This window comes from Pan troglodytes, chromosome 9, assembly GCF_028858775.2.
Source record: "Pan troglodytes isolate AG18354 chromosome 9, NHGRI_mPanTro3-v2.0_pri, whole genome shotgun sequence".
NCBI classification, from domain to species: domain Eukaryota; kingdom Metazoa; phylum Chordata; class Mammalia; order Primates; family Hominidae; genus Pan; species Pan troglodytes.
The window spans coordinates 115,299,879-115,315,292 of NC_072407.2; the positions used below are offsets into that span (position 1 = coordinate 115,299,879).

At 40.5% G+C, this 15,414-nt stretch overlaps 1 protein-coding gene across 10 annotated transcripts in view; it reads left to right on the forward strand.

The window, feature by feature from the left end:
* Positions 1-15,414, forward strand: part of TTC12 (tetratricopeptide repeat domain 12) — a 58,857-nt gene that overhangs the window by 12,201 nt on the left and 31,242 nt on the right. For 4 of the 10 annotated variants that reach the window (XM_508759.7, XM_009424204.5, XM_063784502.1 and 1 more), the window contains exons 7-12: positions 3,302-3,361; positions 8,353-8,424; positions 12,154-12,214; positions 12,666-12,854; positions 14,044-14,113; positions 15,217-15,305. In XM_508759.7, the coding sequence (XP_508759.4) occupies positions 3,302-3,361; positions 8,353-8,424; positions 12,154-12,214; positions 12,666-12,854; positions 14,044-14,113; positions 15,217-15,305 (541 nt within the window). Of the gene's footprint in view, positions 1-3,301; positions 3,362-8,352; positions 8,425-11,971; positions 12,050-12,153; positions 12,215-12,665; positions 12,855-14,043; positions 14,114-15,216; positions 15,306-15,414 lie in introns of all 10 variants that reach the window. The other 6 variants (XM_009424202.4, XM_063784504.1, XM_063784501.1 and 3 more) reach the window with 3 other exon arrangements.

The window sequence follows — 15,414 nt, forward strand, 5'->3', positions numbered from 1 at the left end:
TTAATGATAAATAAATCCAAGCAGTATAATCTCACTAGTTTAGCAATTTGGATATGTTGGACTAGAGTTGAAGTGTCATTTAAACTATCCCAATTTTGGAGAAAACTTGTTATAAGGAAGTGAATCGGTAAAAAAGATGGCCAGAGGTTGATTTAGCAGTACATTGCATTACCCGAACAAGATTATAAACTTTTTGAGGGCAAAGACTGCCATATACTTTTTCCCCTAATGCTTTATTTATAGCAGATGTTCAACAAATCCTTTTTTAGTTACATAACGTTAAAAGCACAATAAGTCCAATTAAGGGAGTTAAGTTTCTGTTGACAATTCAGAGGCATCACTTAAATGCAAGCAATTAATAGAATAATTATAGTTCCTTCTTATTTATTACCAAATTTGGTCTCTAAAAACATCTGCCTACTGATGCTTGTTCAGTTGTGTTACTCTGAAATTATTTGAAAGCAACAAAATTGAATTGCTTTAAAAAAGTTATATAATTTCAGACATCTAATTCAGACTGTCTATACTCTGATTCATCTAAATTAGTTATATTTTCACTGCACGCATTTTTAAGCAGCACTTTGATTAGTTCTGAAGAATCACATTAAGAATGAATGTGGATAAATATAAGGAAATGTAATGAAAAGGTTTGAGGGAGTGATTCCTCTCAGCTTTCCCAAGGAGAAAGCTTATGCAGAGACAAAATAATGGACAATGTGCTCCCTGGTGTTACAAACCGTTTGAACCATTGACTATTTTTTAAATGCTTCCCCTGTATGCGTGCAGTGTCAGAAAACACTTAATAAGGACCCTGTAAATTGAGTGTTGCTTGCTAGAGAGAAAACCTAACCTTCCATTGCTTTGTTTTTCCCCTGGAGTTAATGTTATGATCAATAGATTGCCGGTATAATTTAGATAAATCTGGAGTTTAATTGCTGTTTGGAAAAAGTAGTTCCTTTTTAAAATGTGCAAAAGCAAAAGAGATTAAGGAAGTTATAGGGTGTTTAATCCAAGCCTTAAGAGAGAAAGAAAAAAAAAGTAAAAGGCTGTGTAGAGAAATTGTTGGAACCCATAAAGACTTCTTCAGAGTCTGCATGTATCCTAAATAATAGTGCCATGAAATCATGGCCACAGCTGTCTAGAATGATGCCAGCTTCCTCTTCACATCCTCTAATTTTCAAATGAAACCTGAGACCCTGGAGAAAAGGATGATGCTTTACAGAACAGATAGCTCAAAGAGTCGTCTTCTCTAATTAGTACAGAACATGAGTTAATGAAAGCACCACTCGCAGCTTCCTTGCTATGGGAGCCAAGAGCGTCATGATTTCAATTCATTTGCTGGCTGTTGCCTACTCCCTCCTCACTTGGGTTGGATACTTGGATTCCCTGTGAGTTGCAACATTGACCCCACAATTGGCTTGTCCGTGTAAATATCTCATGAGGTTCGTTGTTAAGATTGTGTTGCAGTGCCCTGGTACAGTTTTGATCATGGACAATCCTATGTGTAGTACTGGCTTTATTATTGGTGGCTGATGGAACCCTGGAAAAGCCACCGCTCCTGGTGCTTGGCTATCCTTTCATACAAATGGGATGATCGATGCTGCCTCTCAGGGAGCTTTCCAGAAGAAGAGTGCTTCAGAGCTACTTAGTGCAATTTGATAAGACTTTATTGACCACTTACGGTGTCCAGTAATTAATAGAGAGGTTATAGTAGCCATTGTGCTTGTTTATAGTCTTTCATTTGTTTATATTCCTCTAGTCCTTAGAAACATTGAACTAAGTTCTCAATCAGTTCAGTTTGAATGGATCACAGAATTCTGAGTCAATTCTTGATTTTCAAGATTTTCCCCAATTCTAGGGGATTCTAAAAGAGTGCCCCAGGCATTTGATACTAAGGCTTCATGGTGATGCTCTGACTCTCATATGTCACTCTACTTCTTTCATTTTTTATTTCTGCTGTGCTCAGGAGGACAGAAGCAGAGCTTTATTATCTTTTGATAACAGCGTTATTGAGATATAATTCACATACCATACAGTTCACCCTTTTATAATACACAATTTAATGGAATTTTAGTATAATCACAGAGTTGCAACCATCACAATCAATTTTTGAACATTTCATCATCATCCCCCAAAAAAACTCCATCTTCAACTGTCAACTCCCCCAATCCTCCCATTACTACTCCCAGCCCAAGATAATCACCGATCTACTTTTTGTCTCTATACCTTTGTCTGTTCTGGACATTTTATATAAATGAAATCATACATTTGTCCTTTTGTGACTGGCTTCTTTCATTTATCATAATGCTTTTAAGATTCATCCATGTTATAGTATGTATCAACTCTTCATTTCTTTTTATTGCTGAATAATTTTCCATTGTGTGGATATACCATATTTTATGTATCCCTTCATCACTGATGGACATTTGGATTGTTGCCTTTTGACTATCATGAATAATTCTGCTATGAACATTCATGTGTAAGCATTTGTATGGATGTATATTTATATTCTTCTTTGGTATATACCTAGGAGTAAAATTACTGGGTCATATGGTAACATATTTAACCTTCTGAAGAACTTCCAGGCTATCTTCCAGATGGGCTGTGCCATTTTAATTCCCACCAGCAGTGTATGAGAGCTCTAATTATCTGTCTTTTTTATTCCCTTTATCATTTGGTGTTTTTCTGGAACATTCACAGCAGGGTAGACTCCAGAATCCAGCTCTTCCTTCTTGGATGTGGCTAGTGAGCTGGGTATTTTCTCTGTCCCTCTAGATCCTTCCCTGCTTTGTGCCCTGGAGGGCTGACCTGTGTGGACTGGCTCCTTGGCTTCCTAGCCCTCTAGCTTCCATTTGCATTCAGCCAATAAAATAAGAAGGAAGGAGGAAAAGTGAGATTGGGGTATTTATTCTCCTGGCCTTCGGCTCTGGTGAAGGCCTCAGCTCATGTCAGGCAGTTCTTTTCGCAGAGCTGTCCTCCCACATTTTGTTCATTGCTCCCTCCTTCTGCCCCTTCCATTACAGCAGTGGTAATGGCTGTCCACTGTTGCTAGCCCTGCGATTCTGTAGCATCCCTTGTCAGGTTCCCTAAGCCCTGCCTTCACCGTGGAAGAGGTCCCTGTATTCAACTCTCCTCAGTTGCCCAGTGCAAGTGTGCCATCTGTTTCCTGGCAGGACCATGACTGATCCAGGTAGGGGATAGTTCTCGCTGACATTCCACTGTTCGAATGTTCTTTCTGTGTGAACTGAAAACTGCCTGATGCAGAGTTGTGTGTGAATATCAGCTGTTGGTTTCATTACAGGCTTATATGAAACTTGAGGACTATGAGAAGGCACTGGTGGATTGTGAGTGGGCTCTCAAGGTAAGAGAGTATTTCTTTTCCCACATGATGGTGTTGGGCTGAAGTAGATAGAAGGCAGCTGCCAGTGTATCAAGATAGGAAAGGGTATAGCCTCTGTAGCCAGAGCTTCAGTTTCCTCATCTGTAGAATGGGATAGAATAGAATTGTTAGGAGGGTCACGACAATGCACAGAAAGTGCCTAGTTCCTAGAAAGCAATCCAAGGAGCTGCTGCTATTGAATTTTCAATGTCTTATTTTACTTCAGCTCCTTCTTTACTATTGTGTTATCAGACACTTGGTTCTATGTGATAGTGGAAATGCCTCCTTCTGTCTTCTAGAGCCAGCCATTGGAGCTTATTTCTGCAATGCTGTTCTTCCTTGTCAGTTTGTGTTTTTTCCCTCCAGCCCTAATAATTTGGAAATATAACATCCTCTATTTGTAGAGGAATAATCAGAAGAAAGAATTCCTATTTTTCAACTTTAATCAGGCCTTGAGCAGATAAAATAATTCTACGCATGGCATTTCCTCTGAAATCTGCCAAAATAGATGGTCAAGGATGCACAGACGTAAAGACTATTGGTGGAAATGTTGAGAGTTACTAAAAGAGAAATAATACGATCACTTTTTAGGGACATGACCAAATATTTAAGTAATCCTTAATCCACATTCCCCTAAATTACTCTGTCACGGGGGTTTTAACTAAGTAACCAAAACTAGTGCTTCTCAGACTTCTGCACTATGCTGCTAACAGCAGAGGAGAATGAAATGAGCCCCTCGAGAGGGACTAGAAGCAGAAAGCATGAAATTTCTTTTAAGATGTGTGTTTTACCTGAAAAACCTTGTTAATTTTGCACAGCACTTCATAAAAGTTATCTCTTTGTTTTGATATAACAGCATGATTTTCAATAACTTAGAATCAAGTAAAATTGAGGTACCAGGAGAATGTGCCAGGTTTATCCTGTGGCTTCAATTCTTGGGTACAGCACACCTACCCTAGCCTAATGAGTATGTCCCAAAATAAGAGGACACTTCCCTAGCAGCATACTGGCCATATCTGCTTTATTTCTTATTGAGAGGGTAAGCAAAGGAAACAGAGATGAATGAGAAAGTCACCTCTGCTTATAATCATTCATAAAACACTAGGGATCCTCTAACACTGACATCTGGAGTATCCAATTTCTTTATCCCTTAGAAGATAAAATGTGTGGCAAATTTTGTCCCATTGCACAGGTATAGTCTTTAAGTTATAAGAGTTGCCCAAAGCTGATGACGTCAAGCTCCTCACAGCTCCATCATAGATCCACTAACCTGCTTTGTCGCCTTGCTTGATAATGGTTTATTTTTCTACCATTATTCTGCAGGAGAAGAGAGAGGCAAGGATGTTTTCCTTTGTTTTTCCAGTAATAACAGCAAACAACATCATTTGCTGCATGCTCACGAAATTCTATTCTGTTCTGTTCAGTGTCACTATTTTCTCTATTTTTCTGACAAGGAAATCAAGCCTCAGTGATTGATTAAGTGACTTGTGCAGGATCATGAAGCTAGTGTCTGTCTAACTCTAAGCCCTTGCTCTTAAACCTCTATAAAGGGCCTCTCCACTGCAACTTTAAACCCCGTAATCCCTGGGTGTGGATGTCATTCCCTTCTATGGAAGAAACACGATCTCCTCACAGGTTCACCAAGAGTATCTTTTCTGATCTGAAAAAGGCCAAAGGGGCAGACATACCATCATGCTGATTCAGGATAACACACTGGCCTGTTCCCAAATGTTAATTGAAGTACAATGTAATTATCGGTGAAACCGAGGCCAAGCGGGCCCAATGGAGCTGACATTAAAAAACACTGACACTCAGAAGCCAATCTTGTTAAATGCCCAGCGAGGCTCCCAGTTGAAGAGGTTTGGGTAAACACTTGGAGAAATGAGAAAAAAAAAATGTACAAAGAGTTCTAAAAACTAATAATGATTTGTTTTATGTTGCAGCTGTGAATTAAAAGAAAAGCTTTTGCTCTCTTTAAAATTAATGTATCAATAGTGAATATCACTGGCACTCCATTACTAATAGTATTAGTACTTTCATGCCAATTTAATCTTTTTGGACACTGTTAAATTGGTAGAGACAAGCTTATGTGATGATATTTCAAGACTGATGTTTCTTGTCAAGGAAGATAAGGCAGCAAAGCTGGTTTCAATTAGGACCAGAATCATTTCTTTCTCAGCAGAACACTTCTTGCACAATGAAATACATCTTCCTCTGAAGGCAGGATTCCTTTAAAGGGAAGCTGGGGTTCACCCAAGAAAATTCTCGTGAGGGTCGACACATGATCAAAGGAGAGTGGGCCTATTAGTGAGAAAAATCCATTAGCAGCCTTTTGCGTCATTGTCTGAGGAAGGCAAAGTCACAACTATCTGCACTTCACGGTGACACACGATAGGCTGGGGGACAAGGCTTTAATGCTTGGGGCTCGGTTTCCCCCGCCTGCTGTAACCCCGGTGCTCTGCCAGTGAATGCACTGTGAATATTTGGCTTTCATGAGCTGAAGTGCTAGAGTTTCCTCTTTTCCCTTTGACCATTCCTTTCCTGCTTCCTCAATTTTATCCTTTGTGAATTCATGAGGGGTCACCCCTCTGCTCCCTGTCTTTCGTCTCTCTACAGTTACTCCCTTACAGCTCTCTTCTCCTCTCATGGGCTCAACTCTCATCTCTGCAAAAGGCTCTCAGACCTACTTCCCCAGTCTCCCCTTCCCCAGCTCCAGGGCTGCATGTCAGCTGCCTCCTGCAGGTGCCTTTTGATAGTCTTGATGTCATCTGAAACTCGGTATGTCTAGAAGCCAACTCTTCATCTTCTCGCTCAGACTTTCCCACTCCCTGCCCTAGCTGACCTCTTTCTGTTAATGACACACCATGTCTTTCAGGTATCTAGGCCCCTGGTTTTGACTTCACATCCTCCATATCCCTTATCATTGATAGTTAGTTGATGCTGGTCAGATCTTTCTTTGACATAGCTCTGGCATCCTTTCCCTCCCACTCTCACCAGGACTTCAGACATTAGCCCTTGTTCTAAGTGATTGTTCTGGTCTCCTTACTCATCTCTCATTGTTCAGCCCACCATACCTCTTGTTCAGCCTTTCCCTCCTCTGATCATGTCTGCGTGCCACCTTCCTACCAGCTTACCTCCACACTGCCATTGGTGACTCACCCTCATCCAGTGTGGCATGCAAGGCTACCATATGGTGTTGCCATTTAGCTCAAGATGGGGTCTACTCTCCACCCTGCACCTGCCCCTCGATCCCAGCTGGACCGTCCCCGGAGCCCCCTATACTCTCCTCACTCAGGTTCTTGCCCAGCCCACTCTCCCTCCATCCTCCTCTCTTCACCTCTCTGTGTCACTAAGACTCAGCCCAGATCCCTCCTTCTTTGCATGCCCTTTTAAAGACTGCATTTTAGAGAATATTTTCTTCCACTGATTTTTTTCAGTAGCATTTTCTGTAGCATTTATATGCTTTTTTTGTAGCACCTTTCTGAAGGAGATTTGGTGTCATTTTTAAACCCTTGAGAGTTTAATGGCCAGATTTCAAATTCCAGCTCTTCCACTTGTTATCTGTGTGACCTTGGGCCTCTCCAACCCCTAGTTTTCACATCTATAAGATAGGGATAATAACTGTATCTGCTTCATAGAGTTGTTATAAAGCTTCTGTGAGATCATCCATATGAACCATAAAGCTCAGTGCCTGGCACATGGTTTGGGCTGAACAATCATGCACATTTATTTTTATTATGACTTCCATTCACTTAGCAGTGAATTGGGAAATGATATACACAAAAGTGTATCTCTAAAAGCTTCTCCAACAATTATTGTTCTCTCTTTTATTATTGTTGTTATTCTTCTCTCTTTTATTATTATTGCTCTTTTATTAAATTTAGATTTTCTCTTTTGCTCTGAAATGAATTGCTGCTGATATAACTGCAGCAATAGCAGCTAATACTCTGTTACCCAGAGCCACACCAAGTGTTTTACATAATTTCTTTCTCACAACAACCTGAGAGAGATACTATTATTGTGTTCATTTTCTAGGTCAGGAAAATGAGTGTCAGAAAAGTTAGGCGGCCTGGCCAACAACACGCCACTTCTGCTGAGTAGCAGAACAAGGATCCACCCCGGGACATTTTAGACTCCCGAGCTTGAACTCTTAACCTCTTCATATCTAAACCTTTGAAGGGCATCTGATTTGGCACAATGTCTTGCATATAAAAGAAGTTCAATAAATGTTCATTAACTGGATGTCTTAGATTTAGCGTATGTCTCTGTCAGATGATTCCCTGTGGAGTTATAACGACTAGGGGCAAGCAGGTGCAGGGCCTCCTGTGTAAATGGTCTAGTTTCAGCCATAAGTTTCAATCCTGCCTTTTGAAGGGGGCATCCCTACTGATCTTAAGTAATATGAACAGAAGGTCCCAGTACACATGTTGTGGTTTATTTGGGAGGAGGGACTTCCCAGGTCCACTAAGATATAATGGTAACCTCAGCTGTTTTCTTAGAGTAAGTTCTCTTCTCTTCTAGTAAACCAGTGACTCTCAAACTTGGCTGCACATTTACCTCACCTAGAGAGCTTAAAAAATTATTGATGCCTGGGTCTTATCCCAGAGTATAATGTAATTGACATGGGGTGCAGGGCCGGCAGGATTTTTACAAGCATCCTAGATGATTCTAATGTTCTGCCAGTGTTAAGAGCTCTTCTAAACTGAGGGTTTGCTTCCTGATTGCATCTCATTAAATGGAAATGAAAACTGGCAGGTATCATTAATTAATTTGGTGAAGAGCTTGCTGCTGCATCCAGGCTCCTTGCAGGCATCAATTAGTTTGGTCACAAATGCATAAAAAAGTTTTGTCAACTCTGGTAGTTGCCCTGAGAATCAAAGTTTCGCCTTAACTCTTTAAGCTGTATAGTGAGGGGAGTGGCTAATGACTTCACATCTTCTAAAACTTCTGATCAGTCATTCTCTTTTATGCAGTGTGATGAAAAATGCACAAAAGCATATTTTCACATGGGAAAAGCCAACCTGGCCCTGAAGAACTACAGTGTGGTAAGTTCTTAGAGGAATGTTTGATCACAGACTGATGCTCCCAATTGTGCTAGAGGAGAACCATGATTCTCCAAGCTGATTAGGTATTAATCCATCCTTTAGTATTTTCCAAGGTAAAGCTCAAGATCTTAAAGTTGGGAAGAATTTGGGGTGTCAGTTAGTTCAACTCCACCAGCTGTAGGACTCTCTTCTGCAACATCCTCTACCAGTGTTTGTTCAGTCTGTGGAGAGAAAAGACATGAGCAAAAAGAGAAAACAAAATTTGTTGTAACCTCATCACCCAAAAGTAACCATGCAGATCAATCAACCTGTCTATCTACCTATTTATCCATACTGAGATATTATATATCGTTAAAAGTAGCTTTATTGAGATATAATTCACATACCACACAATTCATCTGTAGAATATACTAAAAACTATATGATTCAATAGTATATTTTAGTATATTCACAGAGTCAGGCAGCCATCACCACAATCAATTTTAAAAAATTTTCATCCCTTCCTAGAAAAACCCCATACCCATTAGCAGTCAATCCCCTTCCCCCAACCCCATCTCAACGTTAGGCAACCATCAGTCTTTCTGTCTCTATACATTTGCCCATTCTGTAGATTCCATATAGAGTCATACGATCTGTGGTCTTTTGTAACTGAGGTTGTTCACTTAGTATAATGTTTGCCTGGTACATTTATGTTGTAGTGTGTATCAGTTCTTCATTCCTTTTTATTGCTGAATAATATTCCATTGTTTGATACCATATTTTATTTATTTATTTATTCATCAGTTAATGGACATTTGGGTTGTTTCCACTTTTTGCCTGCTATGAATAACACTGCTATGAACATTCATGTGCAGGGTTTTCTTTTTTATGTTTACAGTCCTCTTGGGTATATATGTAGAAGTGGAATAGCAGGGCCGTGTGGTAACTCTATGTTTAACCTTTTGAGGAACTACCAAACTGTTTTTGAAAAGGGCTGCAGCATTTTACATTCCTACCAGTAGTGTATGAGGGTTCCAGTTTTTCCACATCCTCTTCAATACTAGTTACTTATTTTTTTATTATAGCTATTCTAGTGGGTGTGAAGTGATATGTCATTGTGGTATTTGATCTGTATTTTTTTGGTGACTAATGATGTTGAGGATCTTTTCATGTACTTCTTGGCCATTTATATATTTTCTCTGGAGAAATATCTTTTTTTATAATGAGGTGTAAATGTTATTTATATATTCTGAATACAAGTTTCTTATCAGATACATGATTTCCAAATATTTTCTTCCACTCCTTGTATTGCCTTTTCATTTTCTTGATGATGTTCTTTGCGGCACAAAAATGTTTAAGTTTGATAAAGCCTCAATTACCTATTTTTCTTTGGTTGCTTGTGATTTTGGTGTTGTATCTAAGAAAAGATCATCTAATCCAAGGTCAGGAAGATGTATACCTATATTTTCTTCTAAAAGTTTTATGGCTTTAGCTCTTAAATTTAGCTATCTCCAATCCATTTTGAGTTCATTTTTTGTATGATGTGAGGTAAGGGTTCAACTTCACTCTTTTGCATGTAGATGTCTACTTGTCCCATTACCATTGAGTGATTTTGGCACCCTTGTCAAAAATCAATTGACCATAAATATATGGGTTTATTTTTGGACTTCCAGTTTTATTCCATTGATCTACATGTCTGTCCTTGTGCCAGTACCACAGTGTCTTCATTTTTGTAGCTTTGTATTAAGTTGAGAAGTGAGAGCCTTCAACTTTGTTCCTCTACTTTTTCAAGATTGTTTTAACTATTCTGGTACTCTCAAATTTCTATATGAACTTCAAGATTATCGTGTCCATTTTTGCAAAGAAACCAGGTGGAATTTTGATGGGTATTACATGAATTCATAAATCAATTTGGCAAGTACTGCTATCTAAACAATATTAAGTCCTCCTGTCCATGAACATAGGATGTCTTCCCATTTATAAGATATGTCTTTAAAATAAATTGCTTCATATTGTACATTTTGTAAAAGTTTGTTGGACTTTAATTATAAATGTAATACAGGCTTATTATAATAAAGCCAAATAAAAGAAATGTGAATAAAGAAAATGTTAATCTTTCCCTGTCCACCAATTTTTATTTACTCATTCAATTCATTCATTCAGCAGATATTTATTGCATGCTTTCTATGTGTCAGACACTGTTAATACAGGCAATAAAGAATACATCAGTGAAACTAGACAAAGTCCTTGGCTTCATGGAACTCATGTTCTTGGGGTAAGGGTGACCAGGAGACAAAAAACAATCAAATAGATGTGTAGTGTGTTACATGTACTATGTTAGGTAGTGGTAAGTAGTATTGAGAAAAATCAGGAAGCAGTAAAGATGAGACTGGTTTTATATAGAGGGGTAAGAAAAGGCTTTCTAAAGGAATGGAGGGAGTGAAGTGAGCAAACCATGTGGATATATAAGGGAATAAATTCCTGGTGGAGGGATAGCTAGAATGCAGCCAGCAAGAGGAGAGCAACAGGAGATGAGGTCAAACAGGTGATAAGGGTAGAGAAGGGGCTGATCCTGTAGGGCCCTACAGGCTTTTCAAAGGACTTTGGCTTTTACTTTGAGTGATCTTCAAGCTTTATTGGAGGATTTTGAGTAAAGGAATTAAATGATCTGACATATTTTAAAGGATTACTCTGACTGCCATGCCGAGCATGTGTTTTGGCATGGTAAGATAAGAACAGAGAATGAGTGATAAGGCTATTGCAATAAATATCCAAGCAAGAGGTGGTGATGGGGACCAGGTTGGTGGTGATGGAGGTGGTAAGAAGTGGTGGGATTTTGGATATTTACTGACAGTGAATCCAACAAAAATTGTTGCTATATTAGATCTAGGGTTGAAGAGAAGTTGGATACAAGGTCACTCTGATATATAGACTTCTGTTCCTGCGACACTGTTCTCTACTTTAATGTGTTATTGTTTTCCTTCAGTTTGTTTCTTAACTCTAGTCTTCTAGATGAACCTTGAACCTTCAAGATTATCTCAGAACTGTTTTTTGTTTTTTTTGTTTTTTTTTTCTGAGCGTTTTCTCTAGGTGACTAGTTAGATTATACTCTGGGCAGTTCTTATATTCTTGTGAGAAATACTGCCCTAAGCCCAGGAATCCTATGAACTAGAATCTTCCTTTTTCTGGTAACTTTCTATCTAGCAGTTTCCTCAATGAGAAGCCCTCACTCTTGAGTTTTCCAGCTGACTCTTATGTGGCCAATAAATGGATCCCTTACCGGTTCTCTTCGCAGTTTGTACATTTAACTAGGCAGTTCTCTTTTCCTATTCCCAAGTCTCTGTCAACATTGCCTCTAGCTTCATTTATTTCCTAACTCCCTATGGACATATTTGACAGCCTCCTTTCTCTCTCAGTGCAAATATCATATCTAAGTTTTGCGTTTACTTTATGATTATTTCTATCCCAGACAGACATGATCCACAAGAATTTAGGACTGGATATTTTTCATCATGAGCATCTAAAATTCTTTAAAACTAATTTTGAAATAATTCCTGTTGCCCCCTAGAACTGGAGACGCCTGAACAAAAATGTCAGATGCACACTGTGTTCCTATGCCTGCCTCCTGCACTGGGAGCAGGAGGAAGTGAGGAGAAAATAATGAAGCAGCCAAGCCCAATGACACCCAGCGTCTTTCTCATAATCACCTTTACCCCAACCAGTCTTCAGGGTCTTGTTTCTTTTTTCCAGTCTAGAGAGTGTTATAAGAAGATCTTAGAAATAAACCCCAAGCTGCAAACCCAGGTGAAAGGTGAGCACGTTCCTGCTGAGGTCCTTCATCTGAACTCCACCTCCCTCTGCCCCCTGCCTTAGAATGCCTTCCGTGCTTTCACTGCCCTTGGCCACTAGGCAGCAGCGGATCCTCTTTCCTGCACAGTTGGGTCCTCTGTGTTAACCGGCCCACTCTGCTCTTCTGTTTGCTATGCTCCCTTGCAAATAGTAATATTTTCCTTCTTCATTTTCTACACCATCCTTCCTTAGACACTTTTAGACTCCCTTGAATCCCCAACAAGGTTTAAGATTCTGGTTGTAGATTTAGACTGTTTCTAAAATTTTCCTTGCTAAAGAAGAGTTTTAATTATTTTAATGCTTTATGCTTCTCAAACTCCCATCCTCAAAAGAAAGGAAAAAAAAAGGTTGCTTCTTGTGTGGTATTGTTGATTGTTAGGGTTTTGTTTTGCTTTCCTTTCTTGTTTTTCTAGGTTACCTGAATCAAGTAGATCTTCAGGAAAAAGCAGACCTTCAAGAAAAGGAAGCCCACGAACTGCTGGATTCAGGAAAGAACACAGCCGTGACCACCAAGAACCTCCTGGAGACCCTTTCCAAGCCTGACCAGATCCCCTTGTTCTATGCCGGGGGGATTGAGATCCTGACTGAAATGATAAATGAGTGTAAGCCAGAGATGTGTGTGATCTCATGAGTGCTGTCAGTGTGAAGGGACACATTCAGAGGTCTGCCTTTACCAGTCCAAGAATCCCTCCCTTCCTTCCACAAATATTGATTAAAGATATACGCTAATATAGCTGCTAAAAGGGGTGCACAAGAAATGTCCTCCCACTTCTGCTCCATCCTCTCTACAGAGCATGCGTACACTCAGCACACATGCAATAAACATACACAACACAACACATACACGTGGCACACACTCGATATATACTTACATACACCACACATGCACTCAGCTTTCACTCACTTGAATATATCCTTGTATTACACACACACCACATACCACACACAGCACACTCACACCATAAGTACTCATGTCAGTCCACATATCCTGCGCACACTCCACCCTCACATTTTCTCCACACACCCCATGCACATCCTGCATGTACTCCACACATACCCCCACAGACACCTCAAGCATCCCATACCACCTCGTACACCTTCCCTCCACTGTGGAGGAATGGAAGACAGAATTTTGTAGGTTAAACTGTAAGGTTCACCCAGTTACAGTTAATGGCTGCTTAGGATGTGAAAATGGTTTCAGAGCAAACATCAGCTCTCCTACTAATGAGGGCCATACTGTTCTCTTTTACTAGCTCTTGTAAACATTGTTACCAAGGCTTAAATAATCTCTATACTCAGTGACAGCATGTTGTTTGTACAAATAGATGGAGTGTCTGACTTCTCTTTAGTGTACAATGGAGGGCACACAAATATCCCTGTCAGCAGTTTCTTGGAGATTATAAATTCCTCTCTGGAGCTTGGAAATAGCTTTGAAATAAATATTTAAGAACAGATGGATATGCTGGTACTTCCCATAGGTTAAGCAGCTCTGGGAGGCTCTCTGAAGATTACAGAATGATGAGCTGTGCAGATAGCCCTCGGGGCCACCCCAGCTCTGCTCTCCTTCTCTAAACAGTCCCTCTGCCTGAGAGGCACTGAGGCCTCTGACACTGAGAGGCTGCTGACCATTGTATTTTTCAAAATGTAAAGTTTATTTGTTCCTGCCAAACCATTCACGTGGGCACCATGACATTCCATATTAGGTTTCTCATTAGCAGGTGGCTGTGTTGCAGCTAGACACCAGCCAGCCAGTTTGGGAGTCTGAAGTGGTTTTCTCTGTATCTGTTTCAGGCACAGAACAAACTTTATTCAGAACGCACAATGGATTTAGTATCATCAGTGACAACGAGGTCATAAGAAGGTAGGGATGTTCATAGAGACAGCCCAGCATCAAAGCAAGGGAAGATAACCACTGCTTATGAAATCAGACATGAGGCACATAGACAGTCACGTTTCTGAACATTACCACCCTTCAGTCAGTAGTGGGGGGCTCTCCAGGAGTGCAAAGCTACTACACGAACATCTTTGAGTGCTTTCCCTCAAGACATTGGAGTTACACTGCAGTTAACAATTGAGGCTTAGTGCGGTGGCTCATGCCAGTAATCCCAGCATTTTGGGAGGTCAAGGTGGGCGGATCACTTGAGGTCAGGAGTTTGAGACCAGCCTGGCCAACATGGTGAAACCCCGACTCCACTAAAAATACAAAAATTAGCTGGGCATGGTGGCAGGCACCTGTAATCCCAGCTGCTCAGGAGGCTGAGGCATGAGAATCACTTGAATCTGAGAGGCGGAGGTTGCAGTGAGCCGAGATCACGCCACTGTACTCCAGCCTAGGCGATACAACCAGATTCAGTCTCAAAAAAAGGAAACAATTGAAGAGAGAGGAACAGCAGCACTTCCCAGGGCTCCTCTAAGCTCTTCAAAGTCAGAGAAATTATCATTCTTGCTGCTTTCCCACCAGTTTTTGCAAGGTTGTCATTTGTTCATTTCTTCTTTTGGAATTTGCTGATCATATCAAGAAGTGATATAAATATAAATGGGCCAATCCCATTTATAATTTCATCTGAAGAAAGACCTGTATGGTAGGATGCAGTTTGCTAAAGTGACTGTATTTTCATTTCAGTTGTTCTGGTGTGCTTCCTGAGGCTTAGGATACCCGTGTGGGTTGGAGTCACCAGTACATGTCTGTGTGCTCAGCCACAGTTCATTGGTCCCAGTGCAGCCATCGCCCATGGCCCTGGCTCACTGCCCAGCCTCTGTGCAGCCCTGGCTTCCTCAGTCTGCATCCATGGCCTGGGACTCATGGTTCCGTGATTGATCCTGGTGACCCATGGCTCTGGATTATAAAACTATACTTTCTCAAACCTGTATTTGGTGAATCTAGGGGTGAAATAAAACCAAATGGAAAAGAAAATCAAGACTGATTTTCAGACTTTTAAGATAGCTCTCCTTTGTCGATTCTAGGTGTTTTTCCACAGCAGGAAACGATGCAGTTGAAGAGATGGTCTGTGTGTCTGTTCTCAAGCTCTGGCAAGCAGTGTGCAGCGGGAACGGTAAGCCTGGGTAATCACCGTTGATCACCATTAATGCACTGCGTGCAGGAACTACGCCGTTGGGTGGACTGTCCTCCCCAAAGGCCAAGCCCTGGAGAGCTGATGTCTA